At 34.4% G+C, this 24,831-nt stretch overlaps 3 protein-coding genes across 4 annotated transcripts; 2 read left to right on the top strand and 1 right to left on the bottom strand.

Moving 5' to 3' along the window:
- The first annotated feature begins 47 nt into the window (after positions 1-47).
- Positions 48-23,028, top strand: LOC114264519 (uncharacterized protein At4g06598). Of its 2 annotated transcripts, none has more exons than XM_082874789.1 (5): positions 48-363; positions 19,863-20,424; positions 21,077-21,152; positions 21,274-21,400; positions 22,533-23,028. In XM_082874789.1, the coding sequence occupies exons 2-5, from the start codon at positions 19,880-19,882 to the stop codon at positions 22,700-22,702; spliced, it is 918 nt and encodes a 305-aa protein (XP_082730915.1). In that variant the 5' UTR covers positions 48-363; positions 19,863-19,879; the 3' UTR covers positions 22,703-23,028. The 2 variants fall into 2 exon arrangements, with proteins under 2 accessions (XP_082730915.1, XP_028060957.2); XM_028205156.2 differs by lacking the exon at positions 48-363 and adding an exon at positions 18,498-18,774.
- LOC145793601 (protein FAR1-RELATED SEQUENCE 5-like) lies at positions 15,834-16,304 on the top strand. The gene has a single exon (XM_082876465.1). It carries the CDS (start codon positions 15,834-15,836, stop codon positions 16,302-16,304), a length of 471 nt encoding a protein of 156 aa, XP_082732591.1.
- NDHT (Chaperone DnaJ-domain superfamily protein) lies at positions 22,500-24,614 on the bottom strand. Its single transcript, XM_082874790.1, has 3 exons — positions 24,117-24,614; positions 23,527-23,831; positions 22,500-22,893 (listed from the first exon to the last, which is right to left on the bottom strand). The coding sequence occupies exons 1-3, from the start codon at positions 24,485-24,487 to the stop codon at positions 22,829-22,831; spliced, it is 741 nt and encodes a 246-aa protein (XP_082730916.1). The 5' UTR covers positions 24,488-24,614; the 3' UTR covers positions 22,500-22,828.
- Between the last annotated feature and the right edge of the window lie 217 nt (positions 24,615-24,831).

Here is a 24,831-nt window from a genome sequence, read left to right as displayed (position 1 = left end):
TATAGGCTATACAGCCATACAGGTTATACACTCTCACTCGGCCTCACACTCCCCTTCTTCTCCACCGAATCCACTCTCATCAGCGATCCAATCTCGGCGGCCACCTACTATTGACGGCGACCCACTCCCGACGACAACGACCCACTCCTCAAACCCAACCGATCGAGGTGTCTGCTTCTCAAACCAGAGCCCTCACGCTCTTCTCCTCTACCTCACCGAACCCGTCCCACCAGCGACCCTCTCCACAGCGACCCACTCCCCAAACCGAAGTCATTGCTTGGCTCTCATTCTCTCTGCCCTCACATCGCGAACCCATTGCTCCGTTGTGAGCAAATCAGTCCGACGTCAATCATCCATCCACAGGTTAGTCTTCATTTTTGAAACTGAAATTTGTCTTTGCATTTTTTTTTTTTTTTGTCTTGAAGCTTTGTAAAGACATTTCTTTTTTTATTTATTTATCCATGTAAAGACTTTCTTTTTTTTGTTAGATTTTGCAAGTCTGCTACTATGTGTGTTTAAGATTCAATTCACTGAGGCCTATATGGATTTCCTCTATTGAAAATAGAAAAAAATAAAAAAATAAAAAATAAAAAATAAAATTACAGACATTCGGATCAATTGCTTTGCGCCCATTGGGTTCGTTTGGTTTGTATTTCTGAAAAAAATTTAGGAAATTTTTTTTACAAATAAGTTTTTAAAAATAATCAAACCAAACAAATTTTCTCAAAAAATTTCTCAAAACTTGTAAACCAAACAAGTTTTCCAAACAAATCTCTCTCCCACACCCATCAAATCAATCACTTTTTTCAAAACTCTCTCTCAAAATGATTTTCCAAAACATCTTTTGAAAAAAACTAAACCAAACAACTTTTCGTACTTTTTATCTCTAAAACACATCTCTCAAACACAAACCAAACGTACCCATCTTTTCAAAGATTATTTAAGTTTAAAGGTTTGGTACTATGTCTTTGTTGTCTTTAGAATTTTTTTTGTCTATGGAATTGTTGTTTTAAGTGTTTGTCTTTGTAATTTTTTGTTTCTGGAATTGTTGTTTTTATTTTGAAAAGTTGTGTGTTTACAAATATCTAATGATTTGTTTGGCTGCAACGAAAACAATGGTAAAGGAAATTAATAATGTAAATTAATTGTGTTTTACGACTTCTCCAATCTGCTGCTGTGTTTAAGGTTCTCTCACATCAATGAGGATGGAATTGTTTTGTTTTGTTTTGTTTTTGTTTTTTTGTTGTTTTTTTTTTTCTGTAGCTAAGATTTGATTTATATGACTTTTCAGTTTCATTTTGATATGAATATGGAACTTAAGAATGACTGTGCTTGGAAGCCAAAATAGAAAATGACATTTGATTCAGAACAAGGTGCGTATGATTTTTATAATGCATATAGAGGAAGAATGAGGTTTAGCATAAGAAGGGATTATTCTAAGAAGAACAAGTTCACTAACCAATTTATTTGTAGACTTTTGGTTTGCAACAAGGAGGGATTTCGGAAGGTTGACAAGCAAGATCTATTGGCAAAAAATCTTAGAATTGAAATTATAACTGATTGTGAGATTCGATTTTATGTTAAATTAGATGAGGGAATTGAAAAATTTGTTGCGATTGATTTAGAAAAAAAAACACAATCATAATCTTATATCATGCTAGTGTTGCGATCACAAAAAAAAGATATTAAGTAACTGGTTGAATCTTGATCGTTGCCTTGCAATAATGACATGAGAATGTGAGCACTGTATGTCTTTGATTTTTATGCAAAAAGAATATGAAATAAAAAAATTAAAAATAATAATAAAGGACAAGTGATTCATGTATTAATTGTTTAAATAAGTACTATATCTCCATTATTTTATTTTTTTAGGAAGTGATTGAAACCCACCAATTACCACCCTCACCACCCCCAACACACACAAATCCGGATCCTCGATCGCACTTTTCTGCCGCGCATTCTTGTCGCCGTCATTTTAGAGGGTTTTTTTTTTTTCATTCTTTCTTTCTTTCCTCTCTCTCTTTCTCTTTCTTTCTTTCTTTCCAACACTGGTATGTTGCCCTCCCTCCCTCTCTCTCTCTCTCTCTCTCTCTCTCTTTCTTGTAAGAAAGTTTGCAAAGTTATGTCGAGGACAGAGCCCTGTAAATGCAAGTCTAGCCATTCAAGCTATTTTTTTGGAGATATTTCACATTCTTTCCCACTGTGTTGACCTAATATTAATGATTTTATATTGGAAGAAGAAGAAGAAGAGCTTAAGCATGGTTGGAGCGAGAAGAGGCCCAATAGTCCAAATAGGAAGTTTGGTAACTTTTCTGAGAGCCTCTAAACCAAGAGGTTCGATTTCCTCTACCGCGTTAAGGAAGTTTCCCAATAATCTCTACTGATTTTTTGTTTGTGATTTTGGGTTTACTTTCTTTTTCCTTTTTGGTTTGATATTGGTGAAAATTGATGAATAGAACTTGGAATCTTAGATTTTTGAAACAAAGAAAATAATCTCAGATTTTTGTTTTGATCTTTCATTTGGTTGGATTTTTTGAACTTGTAAACTAAACACACAAACTTTGGCATTTTGAACATCAATTTGAATCAAGAGATAAACCAACACATCAATTTTCTAAAGCTAACAACACCACCGATTTGCATTGATAACCTGAAAAAACCAATTAAAACCTAGAAACGAAACCCAATCAAGAGAAAACCCAGCAATCCTCTTATCTTCTTCTTCTTTGATCTACTTCGCTCTCTCTCTCTCTCTCTCTCTCTCTCTATATATATATATATATATGTATGTGTGTGTGTGTGTGTGGTGGGGTAAAAATGATTGAGAACTGATTCAATTTTATTTTCTTTTTTGATTTTTTTGTTGTTGTTGTGGCCTTGCCGCCACCACGGCCCTCTTCTTCATCTTCAGTCGTTCATGCTCAAGTTCCTTAGGATTCTCATCGTCTCCAGATTTGCCTCTCTGTCTCAGAGGCGAGGGTTCAAAAATGAGAAGGGAAAAGTGTAAAACCCAAATTGTGTATAGGACTATTTTATTGGATAGAGTAATTAAATTAATTTATATGGGTCATTTATTAATATCAAAGAATTAGTTATGAGATGACATTATATTTTCTATTACTTAGATGGGTAATTTTGTAACTTTGAGAAATTAGGTTAATAAGCTCACCTGTTGTGGCTTTAAGTCTTGGAAAACAAACAAAACAAAGGCTGGGAATTGCTCCATAGGCGGCTAGGGTTTGAGAAGGTAAAAGAAAAAAGAAAAGAAAAAGAGAAGAGAGGTTCAAGTGAGGCTGCAATAGGGATTGGAGGCAGCACGTTGGTGATTTTGGGACACCCATTGGTTAAGGTAAAATCTGTCATTACTGTTAATTATTAAGTTTATGTTGAGGAATTTAACAATTAATGCATTAAGGGGATTTAGAAGATCTATAGGTGCCTACTTAGGTTTTGAGAATTAGGTGCAATGTGTAAGTGTAACTTTGGTTGGGTAATAGAAACAATGGAGTTTTGTATCATGGGTAAGGGTGTGTTTGGCTATAAAGTTGGGTTGAATGGTTTAATCACTTGGATATTAAAGCAATACATTAATCTAATATGGTGAGACTTTTGTAGGTGTATGTAACACATAAAAATATTAATTTATTTGAGGTTTTGTTTATTAGTTTTGTGTGATTGAAGTGGTGGAGCTGGGTGTTTAGAGTTAGTGTTGGAATATTATTTCTAAGCGTTTGGAGTAAGTAACCTTCTATCACTGTTGGTTCATTTTTATTCCTATTGAATCGATTAAAATTATAAATATTTATTTATAGCCTTCATGTTTTCTTAAAATATAATATAGGTCAAGTATAAAACAACATCGAATATTATTATGAAAGTTATTTGAATATTTTGTGAAACTATTCTGAAAATTGTACCAAATGTTTATTCTGAAAATATCGAATATTTTATTTTAAAGTTGTGTATTGTTTGAATATTTGAACATTATTCTAGTCTGCCTATGATTTAGACCCTAGTCAATGGGGGTTATTTATTGGCACAGAAACTAGTTTCTTTTGGGGCTTTACCACCGGCCTATGTGTGGTTTTGGGCCTTGTCATAGGCTAAGTGACCGTAGTCACCAAGACTTGGGTTTTATGAATCAAATCATTGAACCATCTGAATATTGAACTATCGATTTGAACGACGAATTTACTTTGAATTATCTTGTTGTCTTTTCAATTAAAATGTATTGTACATTGTTTATTTTTAGCTATGAAACCATCTTACAAATAATTGTTCATTTATTGAATTGTAACAAAAATTATATTTATTGGTTATTGACTATTTATTTTTTTGTATACTTGATCCAGCTAGCAGTGATGGTTGGTTATTTACTAGGCTGTCTAACTTACCCTTATTTTATTTATTTTTTTCAGATTCTGAGGAATAGAGCTGCTCGGGGTTTTTACTCGGGGGGAGTGCTGAAAGTAGGACTATGATTTAAGTACTTGGTTTATTATGTTGGTTAGTGGATTATATTAGTGGACTTGGTGGACAATTTCATATGATAAGAATTATCTATTTTTATGGATTTTAGCATTATGATATTTAAGCATTTAATTTGAGTATTTTACGTTGTTGGTTATGTGTTGGACTCTTAGCCTTACATGTTCACTTAAATGAGTGTGTGGCGTTGTCACGGAGCTTGGGGCGCGACAAAAAGTAAAATAAGAAAGAAGAAGCAAAGAAAAAAAAAAAAACTTCCAAAACGACGTCGTTTTGGAGGGCGACAGGGATGCGTGGCAGGAAAGTGCCACCGAGGATCCGGATTCCCCCACATACATGGGGCTGGTGATTGGAGGAGAAAGAAAGAAAAAAAAAATTTAACTGGCCAATCAGAGAGAGAAGGGGTCATGGGGGTGCCCCTTGTGGGGGTCCAAGTCATTTTCCTTTTTTTTATTCTCAATTTTTTTGAAATTTTTCTCCAAAAAATAAAAATAAAAATTAGACTCTTAATATAATTTTTACACATTTTATTATTTATATATATATATATATTTACATATTTACCGACACTATTGGTAGTCTAAAGATTGTCATTAATATTTTTTTTATAATTTAAATACGAACTATGATATATAATTTTTTTTTATTTTATAATTTTTATACAAAATGACAGAACTTAAAACTTTTTATTTTAAAATAAATTATTCATAAAAATAGTTTTTTATTGAAAAAATAGCATTGTCACATTTTTTTCGTAATATTTTTTATATGAATTTTCTAGATATCATTACTCTTTAAAAATTGGGAAGCTGGACATGTATACATTGAGTGAACAAAAATGTTAGAAATTTTAAAAAATTTATCAGAAATTTTAAAAAATTTATCAAAAATTTTATTAAATGTCTTACTTGGGTGTGGGATTTACATGAGACCTACATTGTGTGAATCCTACACCTATGTGAGACCTTTAATAAAAATTTTAGTAGAATTTTTAGGTCTCTTAACAATACTCTCGAGTGAAAGGATGTAGATAAAGAATTTGCTTTGTTTTTATGACGTATTGATAGTCTTTAATAATTGGACTTTATTAAACAATCAACCGTGGAGTGCCCATTACAGTTCCCTATCTCAACCCAAAAGTCCTTGGAATCCCAAAGAATCATGCCTCCAATCTTCATCTTGTATATGTATATATCCCCACTTCTTCTCAACTTGTGTCAGTTAATTTTGGTTTCTAAAACAAAACAACCAACCATGTTTGGGAAGAAAGAAAGTACACATGTAACTCTGAAAGTGCAGAGACAACATGTATTGGACGTATTTTTAAGGATCAAACGTGATCTGCCACTTCGTGAACTCAAGCTTGCTTATTTTGTCCGTCTTGGATTGGAAATAGATGCTGTTCGGTTCACTTATGATGGTGTGAAGATCGGCGACAATGAAACAGCCGATGAACCGAAAATGGAGGATGGTCATGTCATTGATGCCTGGTCTGATCAATCCGGTGGTGGCCGCGGCGGCGGTGATGCTAGTAATGTTCTTTGATGTGTTCTGTGTTTGTCCTGCCATTTTGCTGTTTTCTTCCCTTTTGAAGTTTGTTCAAATGTTATGGAACTTATTGTGTATCAAGAATGTAACTAACCAAAACGACGTCGTTTTGGTTAGTAATTTCAAAAAAAAAAAAAAAAAAAAAAAAAATTTAGTTGATTCAAAATTCACAAATCATTCCCTCCAGTAAGCAAAGCTATGTGGCAGGAATGCAAAAAAGAGAGAAGAAGACAGAGAGAGAAAAGAGGCGGGGGTGTCGTCCAGCCATTGCCACCGTTGCCGCCGTCCAGTCGTCACCGCCGTCGTCCAGTCATCGCCGCCATCGCTGAGGTGTGGGAACATTTCATTCATCCCTTTTAACATTGTACAAATCTATACATATATACCCCAATCTCTGCACAATCCCCAGAATTTTTTGGACTCAAATTTTTATGTACTTTTGAGGTTTTTGTGTGGTTGCCATTGTGTTACTTCATGGAAGATTGAATTTATTATGAGTTCTGTTGTAGTGTAGTAGGGCCCAAATATTTATTGATTATTGATTAGCTCCAAACTATTGATTTGCTCCAAACTTTTAGTCGGCATTGATCTTCTTTTAATCACCATTTGAAAATCTTGTGTTTAGAGCGCTGATCTTCTTTTAATCACCATTTGAAAATCTTGTTAATTTTACAATATAAAGATTTATTGATTAGCTCCAAACTTGTAGAGTTGATTGTTTCTGGTACCTCATTCTGTTATTAAATTTGAAATTCAGTATTTTTTTTGTTTTTTTTTTTTTTGCATTGTTCTGGCTTAGCAAGAGAACTAGCCCTTACTCAGATTGAGAAAGATGAGCTTGACGATTACTTTGTAAAGAAAATGAAGATCATTTTTTGAGTTGATCGTGGCTGTCATCAATTCAGTATATGTATTGTTTAAATAAGTTTATAACCCTTCTATGCTTTTTGCACATCATTTATAGGATGTGCTTTTGGGCAAACCTTATTTATTTATTTATTTCATATTAGTAATTTAGCTATTATCTTGATCAATATTGTGCAATTGTATGTTATAGCCATTTGGTTGATTTTCTTACCCCTTTCTTAATTTACGGTTTGTATTAATTTAGCTAATATTGATCAATTGCAGTTTGTATTAATTTATAGTTTGTATTAATAGCTAAATTACTACAATTACAGTTTGTATTAATTTATAGTTTGTATTAATTTACAGTTTGATTTTCTTACCCCTTTCTCAATATTGTGCAATTGTAGTAATTTAGCTATTATCTTGATCAATATTGTGCAATGTCCCATTTGTTTGAATTATTTTGCAAACATAATTTACTAACCAAAATGCTAATATTGAGCACTTTTTTTTTATTTTTTTAAGTGACTTGGCACAGTGATATGGAACCTAACAATGTTGAGAATGACGGGGGTGATTGTGATTGGAAGCCTAGAGTTCACATGACATTTAATATAGAACAAGAAGCATGTAATTTCTATAATGCTTATGGAGGAAGGATGGAGTTTAGTATTAGAAGGGGTTATGTAAACAAGAACAAGGAGGGGCAAATCACTTCAAGGCTATTTGTTTGTAATAAGGAGGGGTTTTGGGGTATAGACAAGTGAGATCCATTAACAAAAAATCATAGGCAAGAAGTGAGGACTGGTTGTCAAACCCAACTTATCATTAAGTGGGATAGGAATATTCATAAATTTTTTGTTGGTGAGTTTGTTGAACAACATAACCATATTTTGGTACCAACAGAATGTACGCATATGTTACCATCCCAAAGGAAGATATCTACATCACAGGCAACCGAAATAGATTTAGTCGAAAAATCTGGAATTCGGCTTAATGCTGCATTTGAGCTCATGGGTAATGAAGCTGGTGGAAAGGAGTCGCTTGGGTTCACAAAAGTGGACCAAAAAATTATTTGAGAACGAAGAGGCAAAAGAGTTTAGCATATGGGGAGGCAGGTAGCATTTTGCAATATTTTCATGAGAAGACATTGGAGAATCCATCTTTTTTTTACTCGGTCCAATTAGATAGTGAGGAGCAGATTACAAACATATTTTGGGCCGATGCTTAGATGATTATGGATTATGGGCAATTTGGTGATGTTGTTACTTTTGACACTACTTACAAGTTAAATAGTGCACATAGACCATTTGCGTCTTTCGTTGGATTTAGCCATCATAGGGAAACTGTTATATTTGGCGCAGCTTTGATGTATGATGAGACTGCTGATTCTTTTTATATGGCTTTTTAGAAGATTCTTAGAGGCAATGTTAAGTAAGGCTCCGAAAACAATTTTTACGGATCAGGATGCTGCAATGGCTAAGGCCATACTTATTGGAAAAATGGTTTAATATAGGCATATTTTTGAGCCCTAATTTGAGTGGGCCCAAACAACGTTTGGGGTAGGTCCGAAGAGGTGACGTGTTCCTTGCCGCGTGGCAAGTCACACGGTGAAGACGGAACGTCAAAAACTATTTTTGAGTGAATGAGAAGTTGACGTCGTTTTCGGGTTTAACATTAATTTTTTAGATAAAATTCATTTGAATTTTTTAATAAAAAATTATTGTGGGAATTTAATTTAAATTCTAAATTTTGGGTTCCTAAGTGGTTTCCTAAAATTTGTACCTCGTACTTTATTTATTAAACTATTCAATTTGTTTAATATATATATATTCTAAATAGTTTTTAATGAATAAGGTTACAAGCAGTTGCTTTAGTTGACCATCGTACAACCTTTTTCAAATTTGTTTGAATATAAGGTTTCATAGTGTTAGCGGTCCGAAACTGTTTTGGATTCTTAACAGGTAGCACCTGCTCGGGCAGGTTTTTTTGTCTCATTTTTTGCCTATATATAGATGCTATTCCAGCAGTTTTGGGACTTGGAAAAATTCCGCAAATTTCAGTATGATATTCCATCATTGTTGTCCAATTTTTCTCTAGTGCATTTATTCTTCATATTTAGTTTTAGAATAAAATAGAGAGAGTATAGATCACAGGTTTGGTTCGCCGAACAAGTTGTTTGAAGTGCTACTACAATTTATGAAGATCATTGTATCCTGGGAGATAGACGCCACTCAACCGTAAGCACCGTAGCGGGGCGAATCTGTCTTAAGGACAGAGTGTCACACACTCGACTTGGTCTTAATTTTAATTGGGTTCGATAAATAAATCCGGTATGTTATTTATTTATTTTGTTTGAATTTATTTCGAGTTATTTTATTTACACAGAAGATTGTTCCAACAATCTTAAGACAGATTCGAATTATTCTGTTTACAGAATTTTTCGTTTGTTTTCCTTTTTCATTCTTCGTAAATAATTTCGGAAGAAAATTATTTTCTGTGGATTTACAAAATAATATTCTGGTTGAAAAAACAAATAGTGATTATATGCTATTTGACAGATAGTAGTAATATACTGTCTCTTTTCTTTGACAACAACTAGTAGTACGATACTGGTGTCATTAACAATTCAGAATATATTTTTGTGAAATTTTTTCAGAAATTAATTTTGGGTTTTAGAAATTATTTTTTGAGTTTTCATTAAATAAAATTCTGTTTCAGTATTTTAATTATTGAAGTGTTACTGAAATTAATTTTCTTGTGTGGAATTAATTTGTTTAAATAAAATTTTATTTTATTTCCAAATTAATTGAAAAATAAAAGTTATAGTTTTTATTTCTTTTATTTTTACAGAATTTAATTTCTTGTGTGGAATTATTTTGGTTAAATAAAATTTTATTTTATTTCCAAATTAATTGAAAAATAAAATTTATAGTTTTTATTTCTTTTATTTTACAGAATTTAATTTTCTGTGTGGAATTAATTTGTTTAAATAAAATTTTATTTTATTTTCAAATTAATTGGAAAATAAAAGTTACATTCTTGTTTCTTTTATTTTTACAGAATTTAATTCTGTGAATTTGGTTTAATTTTCTGTGTAGTATAAATTCTAATTATAATTTTGTTTTATATATTAGAATTGATGGCTACTGAAACAAATGCCCAAACAAGTTCTACTGTGGTGGCTGCAATGACGCCAACCCCCTCTCCTGTTGTAACAGTACCAATAAATCACGGTGAAAAGCCAGAGAAGTTCTTAGGAACTGACTTTAAAAGATGGCAACAGAAAATGTTGTTCTATCTTACAACTCTGAACCTGACTTGTTTTCTCCGTGAAGATGCTCCTATCCTGAAAGAGGATGAAACCGACCGGCAAGTGGTTGCTGCGGTTGATGCCTGGAAACATACCGATTTCCTTTGCCGGAATTACGTGTTGAACGGACTTGACAATACATTATACAACGTCTACAGTCCAATCAAGACAGCAAAGAAACTTTGGGAATCATTGGAGAAAAAGTACAAAACGGAAGATGCCGGCTAAAAGAAATTTGTGGTTGGCAGATTCTTGGATTTTGTAATGGTTGATTCAAAAACTGTGATCAGCCAAGCTCAAGATTTCCAACTCATTTTGCATGACATTCACGCAGAAGGCATGTCACTCAGTGAATCCTTCCAAGTTACAGCCTTAATTGAAAAATTACCAAAAGGCTGGAAGGAATTCAAGAACTACCTTAAACACAAGCGCAAAGAAATTTCTATGGACGAGTTAATTGTGCGTTTGAGGATTGAGGAGGACAACCGCAATTCTGAAAAGCGGGCTAGTAAGAATCCTATGGAGTCTAAGGCAAATGTGGTGGAACATGCTTCAAAAACCAAAAAACGAAAGTCTTGTGGAGAAAGTTCATCACAAGACTCTAAAGGGGGGAAAATAAAAAGTACAAGTTTAATGACAAATGTTACATCTGTGACAAAGAGGGACATCGGGCCAAAGATTGCCGTAGCAAAGGCAAAAGCAAAAGAAGAACAAGCAAGAAGCCTGCTCAAGCCCATATGACCGAAGTGGACAATATTTCCAATGGTGTCGATGACATCAATCTTTCTGCATTTGTTTCCGAGGAAAATCTTGTCGGAAATCCTAAAGAATGGTGGGTGGACACGGGTGCTACTCGCCATATCTATGCCGACAAAAAGATGTTCACATCTTATTCTATAGTGGACAATGGTGAACAACTCTTTATGGGCAACTCCTCAACTTCCAAAGTTGAAGGACAAGGAAAGATTGTACTCAAGATGACATCTGGAAAAGAACTCACTCTCAACAATGTGCTGCATGTACCGGACATTCGCAAGAATTTAGTTTCCGGATCTTTGTTGAGTAAGAATGGGTTTAGGCTAGTTTTTGAAAGTGACAAGTTTGTACTTACCAAAAACGGGATGTATGTAGGAAAAGGTTACATGTCTGATGGTCTTTTTAAATTAAATGTAATGACCGTTGTACCCTTAGTTATTAATAATACTACATCTTCTTCTTACTTGCTTGAGTCTTCAAATTTATGGCATGGTAGACTAGGGCATGTTAATTATGGATCTTTGCGTAGATTAATTAATATGGAATGTTTACCTAAATTTAACATTGATTTAAATCATAAATGTGAAATTTGCGTTGAGGCAAAATTATCTAAAACTCCTTTTCATTCAATTGAAAGAAGTACGGAACCACTTGAATTAATTCATAGTGACATTTGTGATTTTAAATCAATTCAAACTAGAGGTGGGAAAAAGTATTTTATCACTTTTATAGATGACTATACTAGATATAGTTATGTTTATTTAATTCGAACCAAGGATGAAGCTTTGGAAACTTTCATTAAATATAAGAATGAAGTTGAAAACCAACTTGGTAAGAAAATCAAGAAACTTAGAAGTGATAGAGGTGGTGAATATGAATCACCTTTTGGTGAATTTTGTAAAGAACATGGAATAATTCATCAAACCACCGCTCCTTACTCATCTCAGCAAAATAGAATTGCTGAAAGGAAAAATAGGACTTTAAAAGAAATGATGAATGCCATGTTAATAAGTTCTGGATTACCTCAGAACTTGTGGGGGGAAGCAATACTTTCTGCTAATTATATACTTAATAAAGTACCCCGAAAGAAAGTGAATCAAACACCTTACGAATTGTGGCATGGAAGAGTACCATCCTGCAAATACTTAAAAGTGTGGGGGTGTTTGGCTAAAGTGGCTATTCCTAGTCCTAAAATGACTAAGATAGGTCCTAAGACCATTGATTGCATTTTCATTGGTTATGCTAAGAATAGTAGTGCATATCAGTTTTTGATTCATAAATCAGAACATTCCGAAATGCATGTAAATACTATTATAGAATCTCGGAATGCATCTTTCTTTGAACATGTATTTCCAAATAAGACTGGACAAGAGACTAGTAATAAGAAAAGATCTTTTGATGCTATTACTAGTAATGATCAAGAACATGATCAAGAACAAGAGTTAGACCAAAATGAGGAAGAAGAACCTAGGCGTAGTAAACGTGCTAGAACCTCAAAATCTTTTGGTCCAGATTTTCTAACATATTTGTTAGAAAATGAGCCTTTAACTTTTAAAGAGGCTATGTCCAGTCCTGAAGCTCCTTTATGGAAAGAAGCTGTCAACAGTGAAGTTGAATCCATCTTGCAAAATCACACTTGGGAATTAGTGGACTTGCCACCAGGTTGTAAACCTCTTGGGTACAAGTGGATTTTCAAAAGAAAATTGAAAGCGGATGGATCAATAGACAAATACAAGGCAAGACTTGTAGTCAAAGGTTTTAGACAAAAAGAATGTCTAGATTACTTTGACACATACTCACCAGTTACTAGAATAACATCCATTAGAATACTAATTGCCATTGCATCTCTATACAATCTAGAAATTCATCAAATGGATGTTAAAACCGCTTTCTTAAATGGTGAGTTAAATGAAGAAATTTACATGGAACAACCAGAAGGGTTTTCTGTTCCAGGGAAAGAAAAGAAAGTGTGTAAATTGGTTAAATCATTATATGGTTTAAAACAAGCGCCAAAGCAATGGCATGAGAAATTTGACAAGGCAATGATGCCAAATGGATTTAAAATTAATGAGTGTGACAAATGTGTTTATATTAATAAAGGTTATGTCATTGTATGTCTTTATGTAGATGATATGCTCATCATAGGTAGTAATAATGATATGATTAAAACTACCAAGAAAATATTGAATAAACATTTTGACATGAAGGACATGGGCATTGCTGATGTAATTCTTGGTATGAAAATTACCAAATCATCAGAAGGATATGCTTTGTCACAATCTCATTACATTGAGAAAATACTTGACAAATTCAGCAAAGATGATGATCATTTTGCTAGAACTCCTGTAGATGTTAATTTATATCTTTCTAAAAATGTACAGGAAAGTATTTCTCAATTAGTGTATGCCCAAATTATTGGAAGCTTAATGTACTTGATGAACTGCACCCGCCCAGATATAGCTTATGCAGTAAGTAAATTAAGTAGATATACGAGTAATCCGGGAGTAGAACACTGGAAAGCAATGATAAGGGTTCTAAGATATCTCCGATTTACTCGTAGCATTGGGCTTAACTATACTAGATATCTAGCAGTACTTGAAGGATACTGTGATGCAAATTGGATATCGGATACTAGAGACTCGAAGTCCACCAGTGGGTATGTCTTTACTTTTGGTGGGGCAGCTGTATCTTGGAAATCTTCCAAACAGACTTGTATTGCTAGGTCTACTATGGAATCTGAATTCATAGCTTTAGACAAAGTAGGGGAAGAGGCAGAATGGCTTCGCCACTTCCTTGAAGATATTTCAATTTGGCTAAAACCGGTGCCTGCTATATGCATACATTGTGATAGTCAATCAGCTATAGGTAGAGCACAGAGTCATATGTATAACGGTAAGTCACGACACATTCGTCGTCGACATAACACCGTGAGACAACTACTCTCTAATGGAATTATTTCCATAGAATATGTTAAGTCTAAAGACAACATAGCGGATCCACTAACCAAAGGGTTAGCAAGAGAGTTAGTTGAGAATTCATCGAGGGGAATGGGACTTAAGCCTATGAAATAAGAGTTACCACAACGGCAACCCAACCTAGTTGACTGGAGATCCCAAGATCTAAGTTCAAAGGGACAACCGAGTTATGATTAACTCAGAAGGATCACTGTGGAGTCCAACTCCTACCCATTTCTATGATGAAATAAGTGATGTCTGCAGCGATTTAGGTTAAGTAATACTTTTAATGATTCTTATATCTAGGTAAACCTAGTGGAGTACGGCAGGATACTCTTCATAAGAATCACCTATGTGAGTGTGAACTGGGCCGGTTCTATAAGATTTGTGAAGAGCTACAAGTCTTTAGAGCACTCATGAAGACCAGGTTGTTCAGGGCCAAAATGAACACAATAGTGAGAACTAAACTGTGTCTGGGGATAATCTGTGTGAGTTCTTTTGTCTTGGTTTACACAAATGGCTGAACAGTTCAAGACATCATGTTCACTGGTTAGCTAGTAAATCCGATAGTGTCTCACAAGGGAAGGTTCAAAGCCAAAAGCTACCTATCATTTGCAGAATATTTTCAATTTCTGTACTCTCTGTAATTAGATCATGTTGTTGCATTTTCTCTTCGTCAAATTCCATTCTTGTGGGGGATTGTTGGAAAAATGGTTTAATATAGGCATATTTTTGAGCCCTAATTTGAGTGGGCCCAAACAACGTTTGGGGTAGGTCCGAAGAGGTGACGTGTTCCTTGCCGTGTGGCAAGTCACACGGTGAACACGGAACGTCAAAAACTATTTTTGAGTGAATGAGAAGTTGACATCATTTTCGAGTTTAACATTAATTTTTTAGATAAAATTCATTTGAATTTTTTAATAAAAAATTATTGTGGGAATTTAATTTAAATTCTAAATTTTGGGTTCCTAAGTGGTTTCCTAAAATTTGTACCTCGTACTTTATTTATTAAACTATTCAATTTGTTTAATATATATTCAATAGTTTGATATATATATATATATTCTAAATAGTTTTTAATAAATAAGGTTACAAGCAGTTGCTTTAGTTGACTAACGTACAACATTTTTCAAATTTGTTTGAATATAAGGTTTCATAGTGTTAACGGTCCGAAACTGTTTTGGATTCTTAACAGGTAGCACCTGTTCGGGCAGGTTTTTTTGTCTCATTTTTTGCCTATATATAGATGCTATTCTAGCAGTTTTGGGACTTGGAAAAATTCCAAAAATTTCAGTATGATATTCCATCATTGTTGTCCAATTTTTCTCTAGTGCATTTATTCTTCATATTTAGTTTTAGAATAAAATAGAGAGAGTATAGATCACAGGTTTGGTTCGCCGAACAAATTGTTTGAAGTGCCACTACAATTTATGAAGATCATTGTATCCTGGGAGATAGACGCCACTCAACCGTAAGCACCGTAGCGGGGCGAATCTGTCTTAAGGACAGAGTGTCACACACTCGACTTGGTCTTAATTTTAATTTGGTTCGATAAATAAATCTGGTATGTTATTTATTTATTTTGTTTGAATTTATTTCGAGTTATTTTATTTACACAGAAGATTGTTCCAACAATACCTATTGTCATGCCTAACACAAAACACCGCCTTTGCACTTGGCATTTGATGCAAAATGCATTAAGGCATGCAAATTCTATCTTCAAGGATAAGGAGGTGAGGGATAACGGGATGAAGAGTGTTTTATCCAAATTTATGTATGACATTGAGGATGAGGATGATTTTACGTTAAAATGGGAGGAAATGCTTGACAAGTATGAAGTGCGAGATAATCATTGGTTGAAGTTAACATTTGGAGTCAAGGAAAAATGGGGTTGGCTATATGTTAGAAATGCATGAGGTGCGGGTATGAGTAGCACCCAACTTAGTAAATCCTTTAATGCATTCTTGAAGGATTTCATTCAATCTGATCATAACTTAATGCAATTTTTCATGCATTTTGATCGAGTTCTTTGTGAGAAGAGGTACAAAGAGTTACAAGCCGAATATGCTCTATGCCAAAAGTTGCCGAGGGTGAATTTTAAAGTGAAGATTATGGAGCAAGCTGCAGATGTTTACACAAATAAAATTTATGAAGAATTTCAAGATGAGTATGTCAAGTCCCTTGACGTAAACATTGAAGAAACTGAAATTTGTGGTGAGAGTACCATTTATGCGGTTCTTGATAGTGATGGTGTAAAGGTGAGGAAGGTGACAGTGGAGTGTGATGGTTCACTCACTTGCAATTGTAGGAAATTTGAAATGAAAGGCATTTTGTGTAGTCATTGTTTGAAGATCCTTAGAGAAATCCTCAAATTCAAAGAGATTCCTTCCCAATAAGTATGCATGAACCCTTTACAATATGTGCATGAACCCTTTAGAATAAGTAGGCATTATCAGGATTAAACTTTTCTAAAAATGTAGGAGAGTTGATTATTATTGATAGACTGAAAAAATTAATGGGGAAGAAAGATTTGAGTTAGAAGATAAGTATTTTCCTATGATTTTACCCAATTAGAATGTGTGCATTGTTATTTCAAATCCATTATAATTTATCATGAGTCACAACAAAACTCTCAAAGTCAATCAACAACCAAATTTAAATTTGAGTTGTCCCCTTGAACAATAAGTTATCAAATCTTTTTCCTTAACAAATACACGAAATATGTACTCACTTTTTGTCATCTCAAAGTAGCAAATGATGTGAAAGAGGAAATATTTTTTCAGACTCTAAATTCTAATATGTCTAGGGAATTTCAAAGCCTCAATAGAATGAGGTAAATAAAAAGATTAACCCGGTAACAACTATCATCATCATACCCACAAAGATCTAATTGCAAATTGAAGAATAAAATATTCCCAGTTCACCAAAAACACCAAAAATTAGGCTTTCAATTTCTAATTCACACATAGGTTTGCTTAATTTCTCACAAATCATTGTTCTATTCCAGAATTTTCCAATACGGTTTTTGTACTACAATTGAAAATTTTGACCTACCAAAACATTTCCCTTGCCCCAATGTCAGATCCTATATGAAATTCAAATTTTTTTTTAACCATATCTCAAAAAACAAAATTCCAAAGGCCAAGTAAAATTAAACTAAAAACAAACAGAGAACAGAAATTAAAATAAAATAAAAAATTGTATGGAAGAACATGAAGAACTCAGATTCGTAAATATTCATTAGATTTGAAACGTCACCATAGATTCAACTTTGGATTAACAAAACACTACATACACAAAGATTCATGTATAAACATCATGATCACATTTACAATGACAGTGTACCAAGTTCAGATTTTCCCTAATTTTTGGATTCAAAGCCCTAATATTTTAACTTTGGAGGATGAAAAAACCTGTGCTCTTTTCCTTCAATTTGTTGGAGTATGGCGTGGCAGCGGCGTGGCAGCGGTGAGTCGGGGTGGATCGGAAGCTCCTTCTCTCAGCCATTCTCTCTCTCTCTCTCTCTCCCCTTCCTCTCTAATGCTTCACGTATCACAGATCTGAGGGAATTTTGAATCAACTCAAATTTTTTTTTTTTTTGAAATTACTAACCAAAACGACGGCGTTTTAGTTAGGTACATTATCAGCCATTGGATCAACACACTTCAAGGGCAATACTTCAGAGGATCCTGATACACTTATTGTATCTAATTTAAAAAGTTTGGAAAAATATGTTAGACATACATCATTTTGTAATTATGTGGCAATGGTATTTCTCCTCATACAGGTGGACTACAAGTTTTTTTTTTTTTCTCTGAAAAAATGTTTTAAGTGCACATAACTAGAATGTGAAAAGATTATGTAAAAATTGTATTGTATGATTACAATTCATTTTAAATGTTATATGAATTATAAAATATTGACATCCATGTTGAATATAGATACGACGAGAACATATATGGACACCTCTAAATCTCTAGAAACTAATGCCCTCAATGTTGGAGGATTGTCACCAGTTACTAGCCTTTGGTATAACAGTAATTGTAAAATTAAATATGATCCTGCATTTCAATTCATAAGATTGTAATACATTATTCAAAATAAAAGTCAATGGTCAACAGTTTTAAAGTGAAATTGAATTTTAAAATTGTTTTAAATTAATGTAACAATTTTACATCTATTAATTTTGAGAATAATGCTACTAATTTGTAAATTTTGATTACCATAGTCACTCATGTAAGAGTCATAATTAAAAAAAAGAAAAAAAAATATAATTAAACACTATATAAATTATAATAAAAAAAATCTCTACTGTATCAAAATAATATTATAATTAACACAATTAGCCCAAGCCATAATCAAACATCAACCGTAATTTTTTCCTAATTTTATTTAGGGGATTTGAGAAGAGCGTTGAGTTAAAATAGCTCGATAAAATAAGTTAAAATAATTCATAAGACAAAATTTCACATTTAATCTATAATCATTTAATTTTTCCTCTAATAATTATTAACTTAACTAAAAACAGAGGCCAATCAATTTCTCAACCGCAACTATTTTAATCAAATTAAAATAATTAAAAAATCAAATAGCCAATTAAAATATCTAATTTCCCAAACAAGGCCTCAATTGCAAGCTACGGTTCGAGTTTGAGCTTGGTTACGTAAAGCGCGCTATGGTCTCTGCGCTCTTTTCTCATCTCTCTCTCTCTCTCTCTGGCTCCGGAGTTCCATGTATGAAGGGGTTGGGCTCTCTCTCCGATCTGTGTGTGTAGATATGGAGACTTGACCACAATGTGGGCTGACTGGTGGTGGTGAGATCGACCCATGAGATTCATCTCTCGTCCCACTGTCCCTGCCGCTGCTGGTACCAATCCCTTTCTCTCTCTCTCTCTCTCTGCATGTATATGAAAAGAAATCGATTGGAAATTCAGGATAAGAAATTGTATATGAATGAACAGATAAAAATTTTCAAAAGTGAATCCACCACCAAATCTTATTCATTCATCTATATTCTGTAATGTGTTGATTTCAATGTTTAGTTTGTGTTCGTAGACGGACTGGTATTTTTTTGTCATATAACCAGCGATATGATTACGATTATTTATTTTATAATTGAAGATCTTGGTCTTTCTTGCCTTTGTTCCCTTATTTATCTCAATGATGAAAATCGAAGCAATGAATTTGTCATTCTACATTCAATGGCTTTCTATACTTCTTCCCAAAAAAAAAAAAAAAAAAAAGAGTCATGACAAAAATTTAGCTTTTTAGAACCAAATGATAATAATTATGATTTTTTGAAATTGCTAATGTTTAGTTTAGAGCCTGGCCTAAGGGAAAGGGAGAGAGGATGCTGAAGCTGAGATCCAATCCAGCTGCATAAGCTGGAGAATCAATGCCTAATGTCATCAATTTTTATTTTTGGGATTTTTTGGTGGTGGGTATGGTGTTATTAATTATTCTTTTTTACTTCTATGTGATTTTTTTAATGTATCCTACTTAAAATCATTATTAGATAAATGAAATGAGTGCACATTAAAGGAAAAGGTTAAAAAAATAAAAATAAAAAATTCAAGGCGTTAAACGGAGTTTTATTGAATTGAAAAGACACATCGGTGGAATCTTTACTGTATTTTTGAGGTTAATGTGTTCCTTTGTTTCTTCCCTTGTGACAAAAAAAAAAAAAAAATTTATATTGGTGGGTTTTTTTTTTTTTTGGCTTCCCCTCTAACAGTTCACTCAAAGTAAATCATCAACTATATGGCAGATGAGAACAATCCCATTTGTCTCAACTCATAAATGAGAAAAGAATTTCAGAATTAAGCATAAATTGTGCCCTTTTTGGTTGGTCCTTTGTGTAGTTAAGCTTTCCACAACTAACATCACAGACTGAAAAGTCTTCAAACAATTATTGAAGTGTTGTTAATGCTTTTGCTCTTGACAACATTTTGACAGGCTGCTTCACTTACACAATGGATAGCTCAAACAGATTGTCAAACTTAAGAACTTCCCCATATCCAAGCAGACCAACGATGCTCCCCCCTATAGGTTCCCTCACACATCCTTTCTGGTCCTATGCCAATTCTCACATTGTAGGATCAGAAGCTATTCAAAAGCCTATGGAGGGACAGAGTCGCCATCATCAACGCTCTTCTTCTGAAAATTTTCTCTTAGAGCAACCATTTTGGCTTGACGATCTTCTTAATGAGCCAGAGACATTGGTACAAAACAGTCACCGACGTTCAGCAAGTGACTCTTCTGCATACTTAGGCCCGATAGCTAAGACATTTAACACATATGGGGAAAACAACTTAAAAAATCCTAGGGATGGCATTTCCTGTCAAGCCACACTATCATCATCTACTCCAGAGGAATTAGAAGGGTTGCCTTCTACGGCTGTTAAAAAGGGTGATCAGGAGGATTCTGGTTCTCAAAACCAAGAAGGTTCGGCTGAAAGAAGTAACAGTCCACAAACTAAGCCTTCTGCGTCCAAGCCAGAAGCAAAACGTGCCAAACAGTAAGGCAATGTTTTCATGTTGTTGGTACTAATGATCATTCCTTAAAATAATCGTAGGCTCATAACATGGGATTTCTAGCTTGCTGTTGATTTCAACAAGTATAAGCTAATCTGCTCTTAGTTTGTGCCCTCTATATAATGAACTTTTGTATAGAAAACTCATCCAGAACGAGCATTCTGGATTTTTTTTTTTAGTTTAATTCTCTCTTCTTTTTATTTTTATTTTTATTTTTTTGAGTATGAGTTGAATTGTGCTTTTTGTCCAATCAGTTTTGAGTCTTTAATGTTATACTACTCTAGAACTATCCATAGAGTTCTCTGCCCTGAATACTTCTCGAGTTTATATACTATTTTCGTACCTAGGTGAGGTTCCACCTCGGGGACCATGGCTTTGATACCATGTAAGATGCAAGGCTTGGCCCCACTTGAAAGTATTGTCTTATGGTCCAACCCAACAGTCAGCCTCACGGGTTTGCCCCTTAAGGCACCCAGCCTAAAAGGCGCCTCCAAGATAGAAGTGTCTTGCGCCGTCTTAAAAGTCCATTATGGATGTGGTCCGCATCCAATGTGTGATGCCAAAACATATTGAAAGTTTTAATTTTTTGTAAAAATTAGATTTGATTGTGAAACTGTAAGATGTGGTAAAATGTAGGCAATCGGCTTACCGGTCATGCGGCAGGAAACTTCAGTACATAGTTGATCTGGAAAGGAATATACAAGTTTTACAGGCAAGGCAACATAAGTTAAAGCACTGTATTTTTTGTATTTACCGTTGCTTCCACATATTCAGAATTGATACTTTATGCTATGTGAATGGTAACACTTTCTTGCCTGTTTCTGGTTTTACAGGCTGTAGGATCTAAAGCTTCATCTGAGCTAGAATTTCTTGACCAGCAGAATCTTATATTAGGTATGGAGAACAGAGCACTAAGGCAGAGATTAGACAGTTTATCTCAGGTGTATCTTATAAAACACTGTAAGTATCTTTTTCCTAATGGTTTGTTTTTATTTTTATTTTTTAGGTCCGCAACTTGTTATGTGTTTTTTATGCAGAAATTCTTCGTGTTGTCCAATTTGTTTCTCAAACAAACTTTTCTTTTCCATTTTTTATCTTCTTTTCGAGTTAGGGAGTTAATCTTATGTAGGGGTGAGCATGGTCCGGATTGGACCGGATTGGGATAAAACCAGGACCAATCCGTTATCTACGGTTCCTAAAAAATTGGAACCAATCCAATCCGTTTAAATCATGGAACCAATCTGAATCAATCCATTTAAATACGGATTGGATCGGTTTAGGACCACGGATTCACATAATTAAATAACAAAAATATATTTATAACACTTTAATTTTATAAAAATATAAACATAGCGCTATATTAGTTCCACAATAACAACATATATTTCTATAATAGCGACATACTGTTCTAAAATTTAAACAACCATAAGAAAATTGATTTCACTATAAGTATTTAAACCATTACAACTTAAAACTAAAAACCAACAAACAAGAGTAATAAAAGAAAATATTATACGATTTTAGGTTTGAGTTTAGATTTTATATAGAATTAAGAGAAGATACTATGGGGGGGATGTATAATAAAAATATAGACTATTTGTATACGGTTCGGATCAGTTCCAATCCGGAACCGTGGGGTTCAATCCGGAACCAATCCGTAAACTACGGATTTTTAATTCTTCAATCCGGAACCGAACCGCGGATTCAAAAAATCAATCCAAACCTATCGGATTGGACTGGACTGGATCGGATTACGGATTTCACGGATCACTTGCTCAGCCCTAATCTTATGTATTTTATCATCACATAGTCTTTTTGGTTAGGTTCTCATGAAACTTGTTGTTTATATCATTACCTAATTCATATGGTTTTACTCGTAATGAAATTTCGCATTTGTACACTATCCTTGGGTGTGGATGCACCAGTTTTGCAAATACAATCTTGAAAATATTTCTCATAGGTTTGACAGCATCTACTTATATTATTTGATGGTTAAATCATTTTTTGTACTTGTGATTCGGATCATGGTGTTGCAACAATTCTTAAAACCTACAGCAAGTGTTTGAAACTAACATGTTCTTGATTGGTGCAGTGGAACAGGATGTGTTACAGACAGAGATTGCAAGGCTTCAAACGCTGTACCAGCTTCAGCAGCAGCAGCAGCAGCAGCAAAAGCACCAACATTCCAAAAATTACCGAAAAAAAAGTCCAGACTTTGATGGTCATTTTGTTAACCTATCTATTAAAAACTCCACGGCTTGAATGGTGAAGGGTCTTGCTATGATTGGTGATCTTGGTCCAGTGGTGGTTCGGTCAGTGGTTCACCCTTGTTTAATTTAGATCTCATTCTCTATATTCATTATTTGTTATTTTCTTGATGGATTATACTCAAAAGTCACACATTGTATAACAATAGTCCGCCCCCCTGCCTGGAGTGTTGGGCTCGATCATCCCTGCGCACAAAAAAAAAAAAAAAAAAAAGGGCTTAGATATGTTGTAAGCAAGTTTGTCAGAGGTGGTTCCTAAATTTGTATTGATGTTTCTTTATGCAAAAGTCAATCAATTAAATTCAATTTCTAACAAATAAATGTGAATTTGATGTATTGATATCCAGTGTGTAAGTGACTATGCAACCAAAGAGGTGAAGTGACAAGCTGAGATTGAAGCCAAACTGGTAACCCTTTAACTACGGTCAGCCAACCTCTCCCCGGTGCTGTCAGCCCCCTCCCCACCCTCCCAGCACCCTCCACCTCTCCGCAACCCCTTCCCTCCCACCCTTATGCCTCCCAAGCCTCTCTCTGCCTCGCCTCCCTCACAAAAGATAGCAAGACTTGCTTTAATAAATACACGTGGCATCCATTATTTCGTGTCTAATGGTAAGAAAATCGGATACTTCATATAACATTTTCCAAAATTAAACTGTAGCGATTCAATTTCATTAACTATACAAGTGTCTTTATTAGCTAGCTATTAATATGGTTCCTTGAAGAAAATCACATAAATGATGCAACAAATAGCGAAAACTATGCTGAGAACATCAAAGGTAAGAGCCGTCATAGCCTGATCACTCAGCTTCAAGTTCCTACCTCCGAGCTGATCCACCAAATCTGGGACTGATTCATAGTTCTCTATTTCTTTCATATATGGATCCTCCAACTTCATTCTCATCTTCTCAGCTTGCCGGCTAGCGGCTTCCTGAGCCAGTGTCCAGTCATAGAAGTTGCGTTTCTGTTCATGGCTCAAGACATCATACACTTCTCTGAGTTTCATGAACTTGTCGGAGGCTACTTTCAGCGGCAGCGAAGTTGTGTCTGGATGGTACTCTTTTGATAATCTACGGTAAGCTGCTTTTATCTCTTCCATGTCTGCATCTACTGCTACTCCTAAGAACCTGTTTTGGTTTCCATCAATATTCAGTCCCAAAAACAGTTTTCAAATGAGAATAAATCTTTTACACAGAAATGGATCACACAACTAGACTCAGGATATCTATCAATTAATAATATTTTTTAACCGTTCTAATAATGCTTGCATACATTTTGTATCCTTGCAAGTTATTTTAAATCTCAATTTAGTTTTTTCATATTTCATTGTAACACTCAATTCCTTGTACTTTCGGTCAAGATTCCATGTGGGTGAGAGAGAGAGAGAGAGAGAGAGAGAGAGAGAGACTGACTGATAATGGGAATCAGATGAACTGTTAAGCAATTCAGAAAACTTTTCACCCAAGAGGCTGCTCTGGTCCTCTTCTGCTGCTGTTGATTGTGAGTTACTTCCTCCAATCCAGCCTTCATCTTCATTCTCCCAATGAATTCTTGTATCAACGCCTGGAGGTGCCCTTTGTCTCCCTCCTTCTGACCCTTGCACCGCCGACGCAAAAACTCCCAAACTACTATGCCTTGTTTTTCTTCCTCTTCTTGTTGTTTGCCATACTACCCTTGTTCTCCATAGCTGCTGATCTTCCCTCTGGTTGCTGCCACTGTTTCGGGCCCTCAGCCGGAGGAGAGAGAATGAAGAAGCTGGAGCAGCTGCAGCTGCAGAAGCCATGGGAGTGAGTGACTGAGAGACTGAGAGCCAATGGTCTGGTATGGTTTTAACAAGTTCATGATGATGAGAAGAGATGGTTTCATCACCACTTCTTTCTGTGGCTGAGAATTGAATTTGCAAGTGGGGAGGGACAGAGGGCTCCACTTCCTTGCATCATTTGGCCTTTTATGATTCTATTACAAATCATTCTAAAATAAATAATTTTTTTTCCTATTCATGCAATGATCTCAGAGACATAAGTTTTAATTTAATTTGATTATATTACCAATGATTTGGATGCAGGATTGTGCTTGCTTATTTGAAACATAAGGTTAATTTCACTTTTATTTCCTAATTATTGTCAT

This window comes from Camellia sinensis, chromosome 6 (assembly GCF_055761805.1).
Source record: "Camellia sinensis isolate YWXY chromosome 6, ASM5576180v1, whole genome shotgun sequence".
Classification (NCBI taxonomy): domain Eukaryota; kingdom Viridiplantae; phylum Streptophyta; class Magnoliopsida; order Ericales; family Theaceae; genus Camellia; species Camellia sinensis.
The sequence above is the reverse complement of the archived record's forward strand: the minus strand, read 5'-3'. Positions and strand labels throughout refer to the sequence as shown.

Coding starts and splice junctions, on each gene's coding strand:
- NDHT (XM_082874790.1), bottom strand. CDS start 24,487: ATGGCTTCTGCAGCTGCAGCTGCTCCAGCTTCTTCATTCTCTCTCCTC. Junction 23,832..24,116: donor TCATCTGATTCCCATTATCA/GTCAGTCTCTCT, acceptor AAACCAAAACAG/GTTCTTAGGAGTAGCAGTAG. Junction 22,894..23,526: donor TTTGGTGGATCAGCTCGGAG/GTAGGAACTTGA, acceptor TTTTGTGCGCAG/GGATGATCGAGCCCAACACT.
- LOC145793601 (XM_082876465.1), top strand. CDS start 15,834: ATGAGTAGCACCCAACTTAGTAAATCCTTTAATGCATTCTTGAAGGAT.
- LOC114264519 (XM_028205156.2), top strand. CDS start 18,735: ATGAGATTCATCTCTCGTCCCACTGTCCCTGCCGCTGCTG. Junction 20,425..21,076: donor GAAGCAAAACGTGCCAAACA/GTAAGGCAATGT, acceptor GGTAAAATGTAG/GCAATCGGCTTACCGGTCAT. Junction 21,401..22,532: donor GGTGTATCTTATAAAACACT/GTAAGTATCTTT, acceptor TGATTGGTGCAG/TGGAACAGGATGTGTTACAG.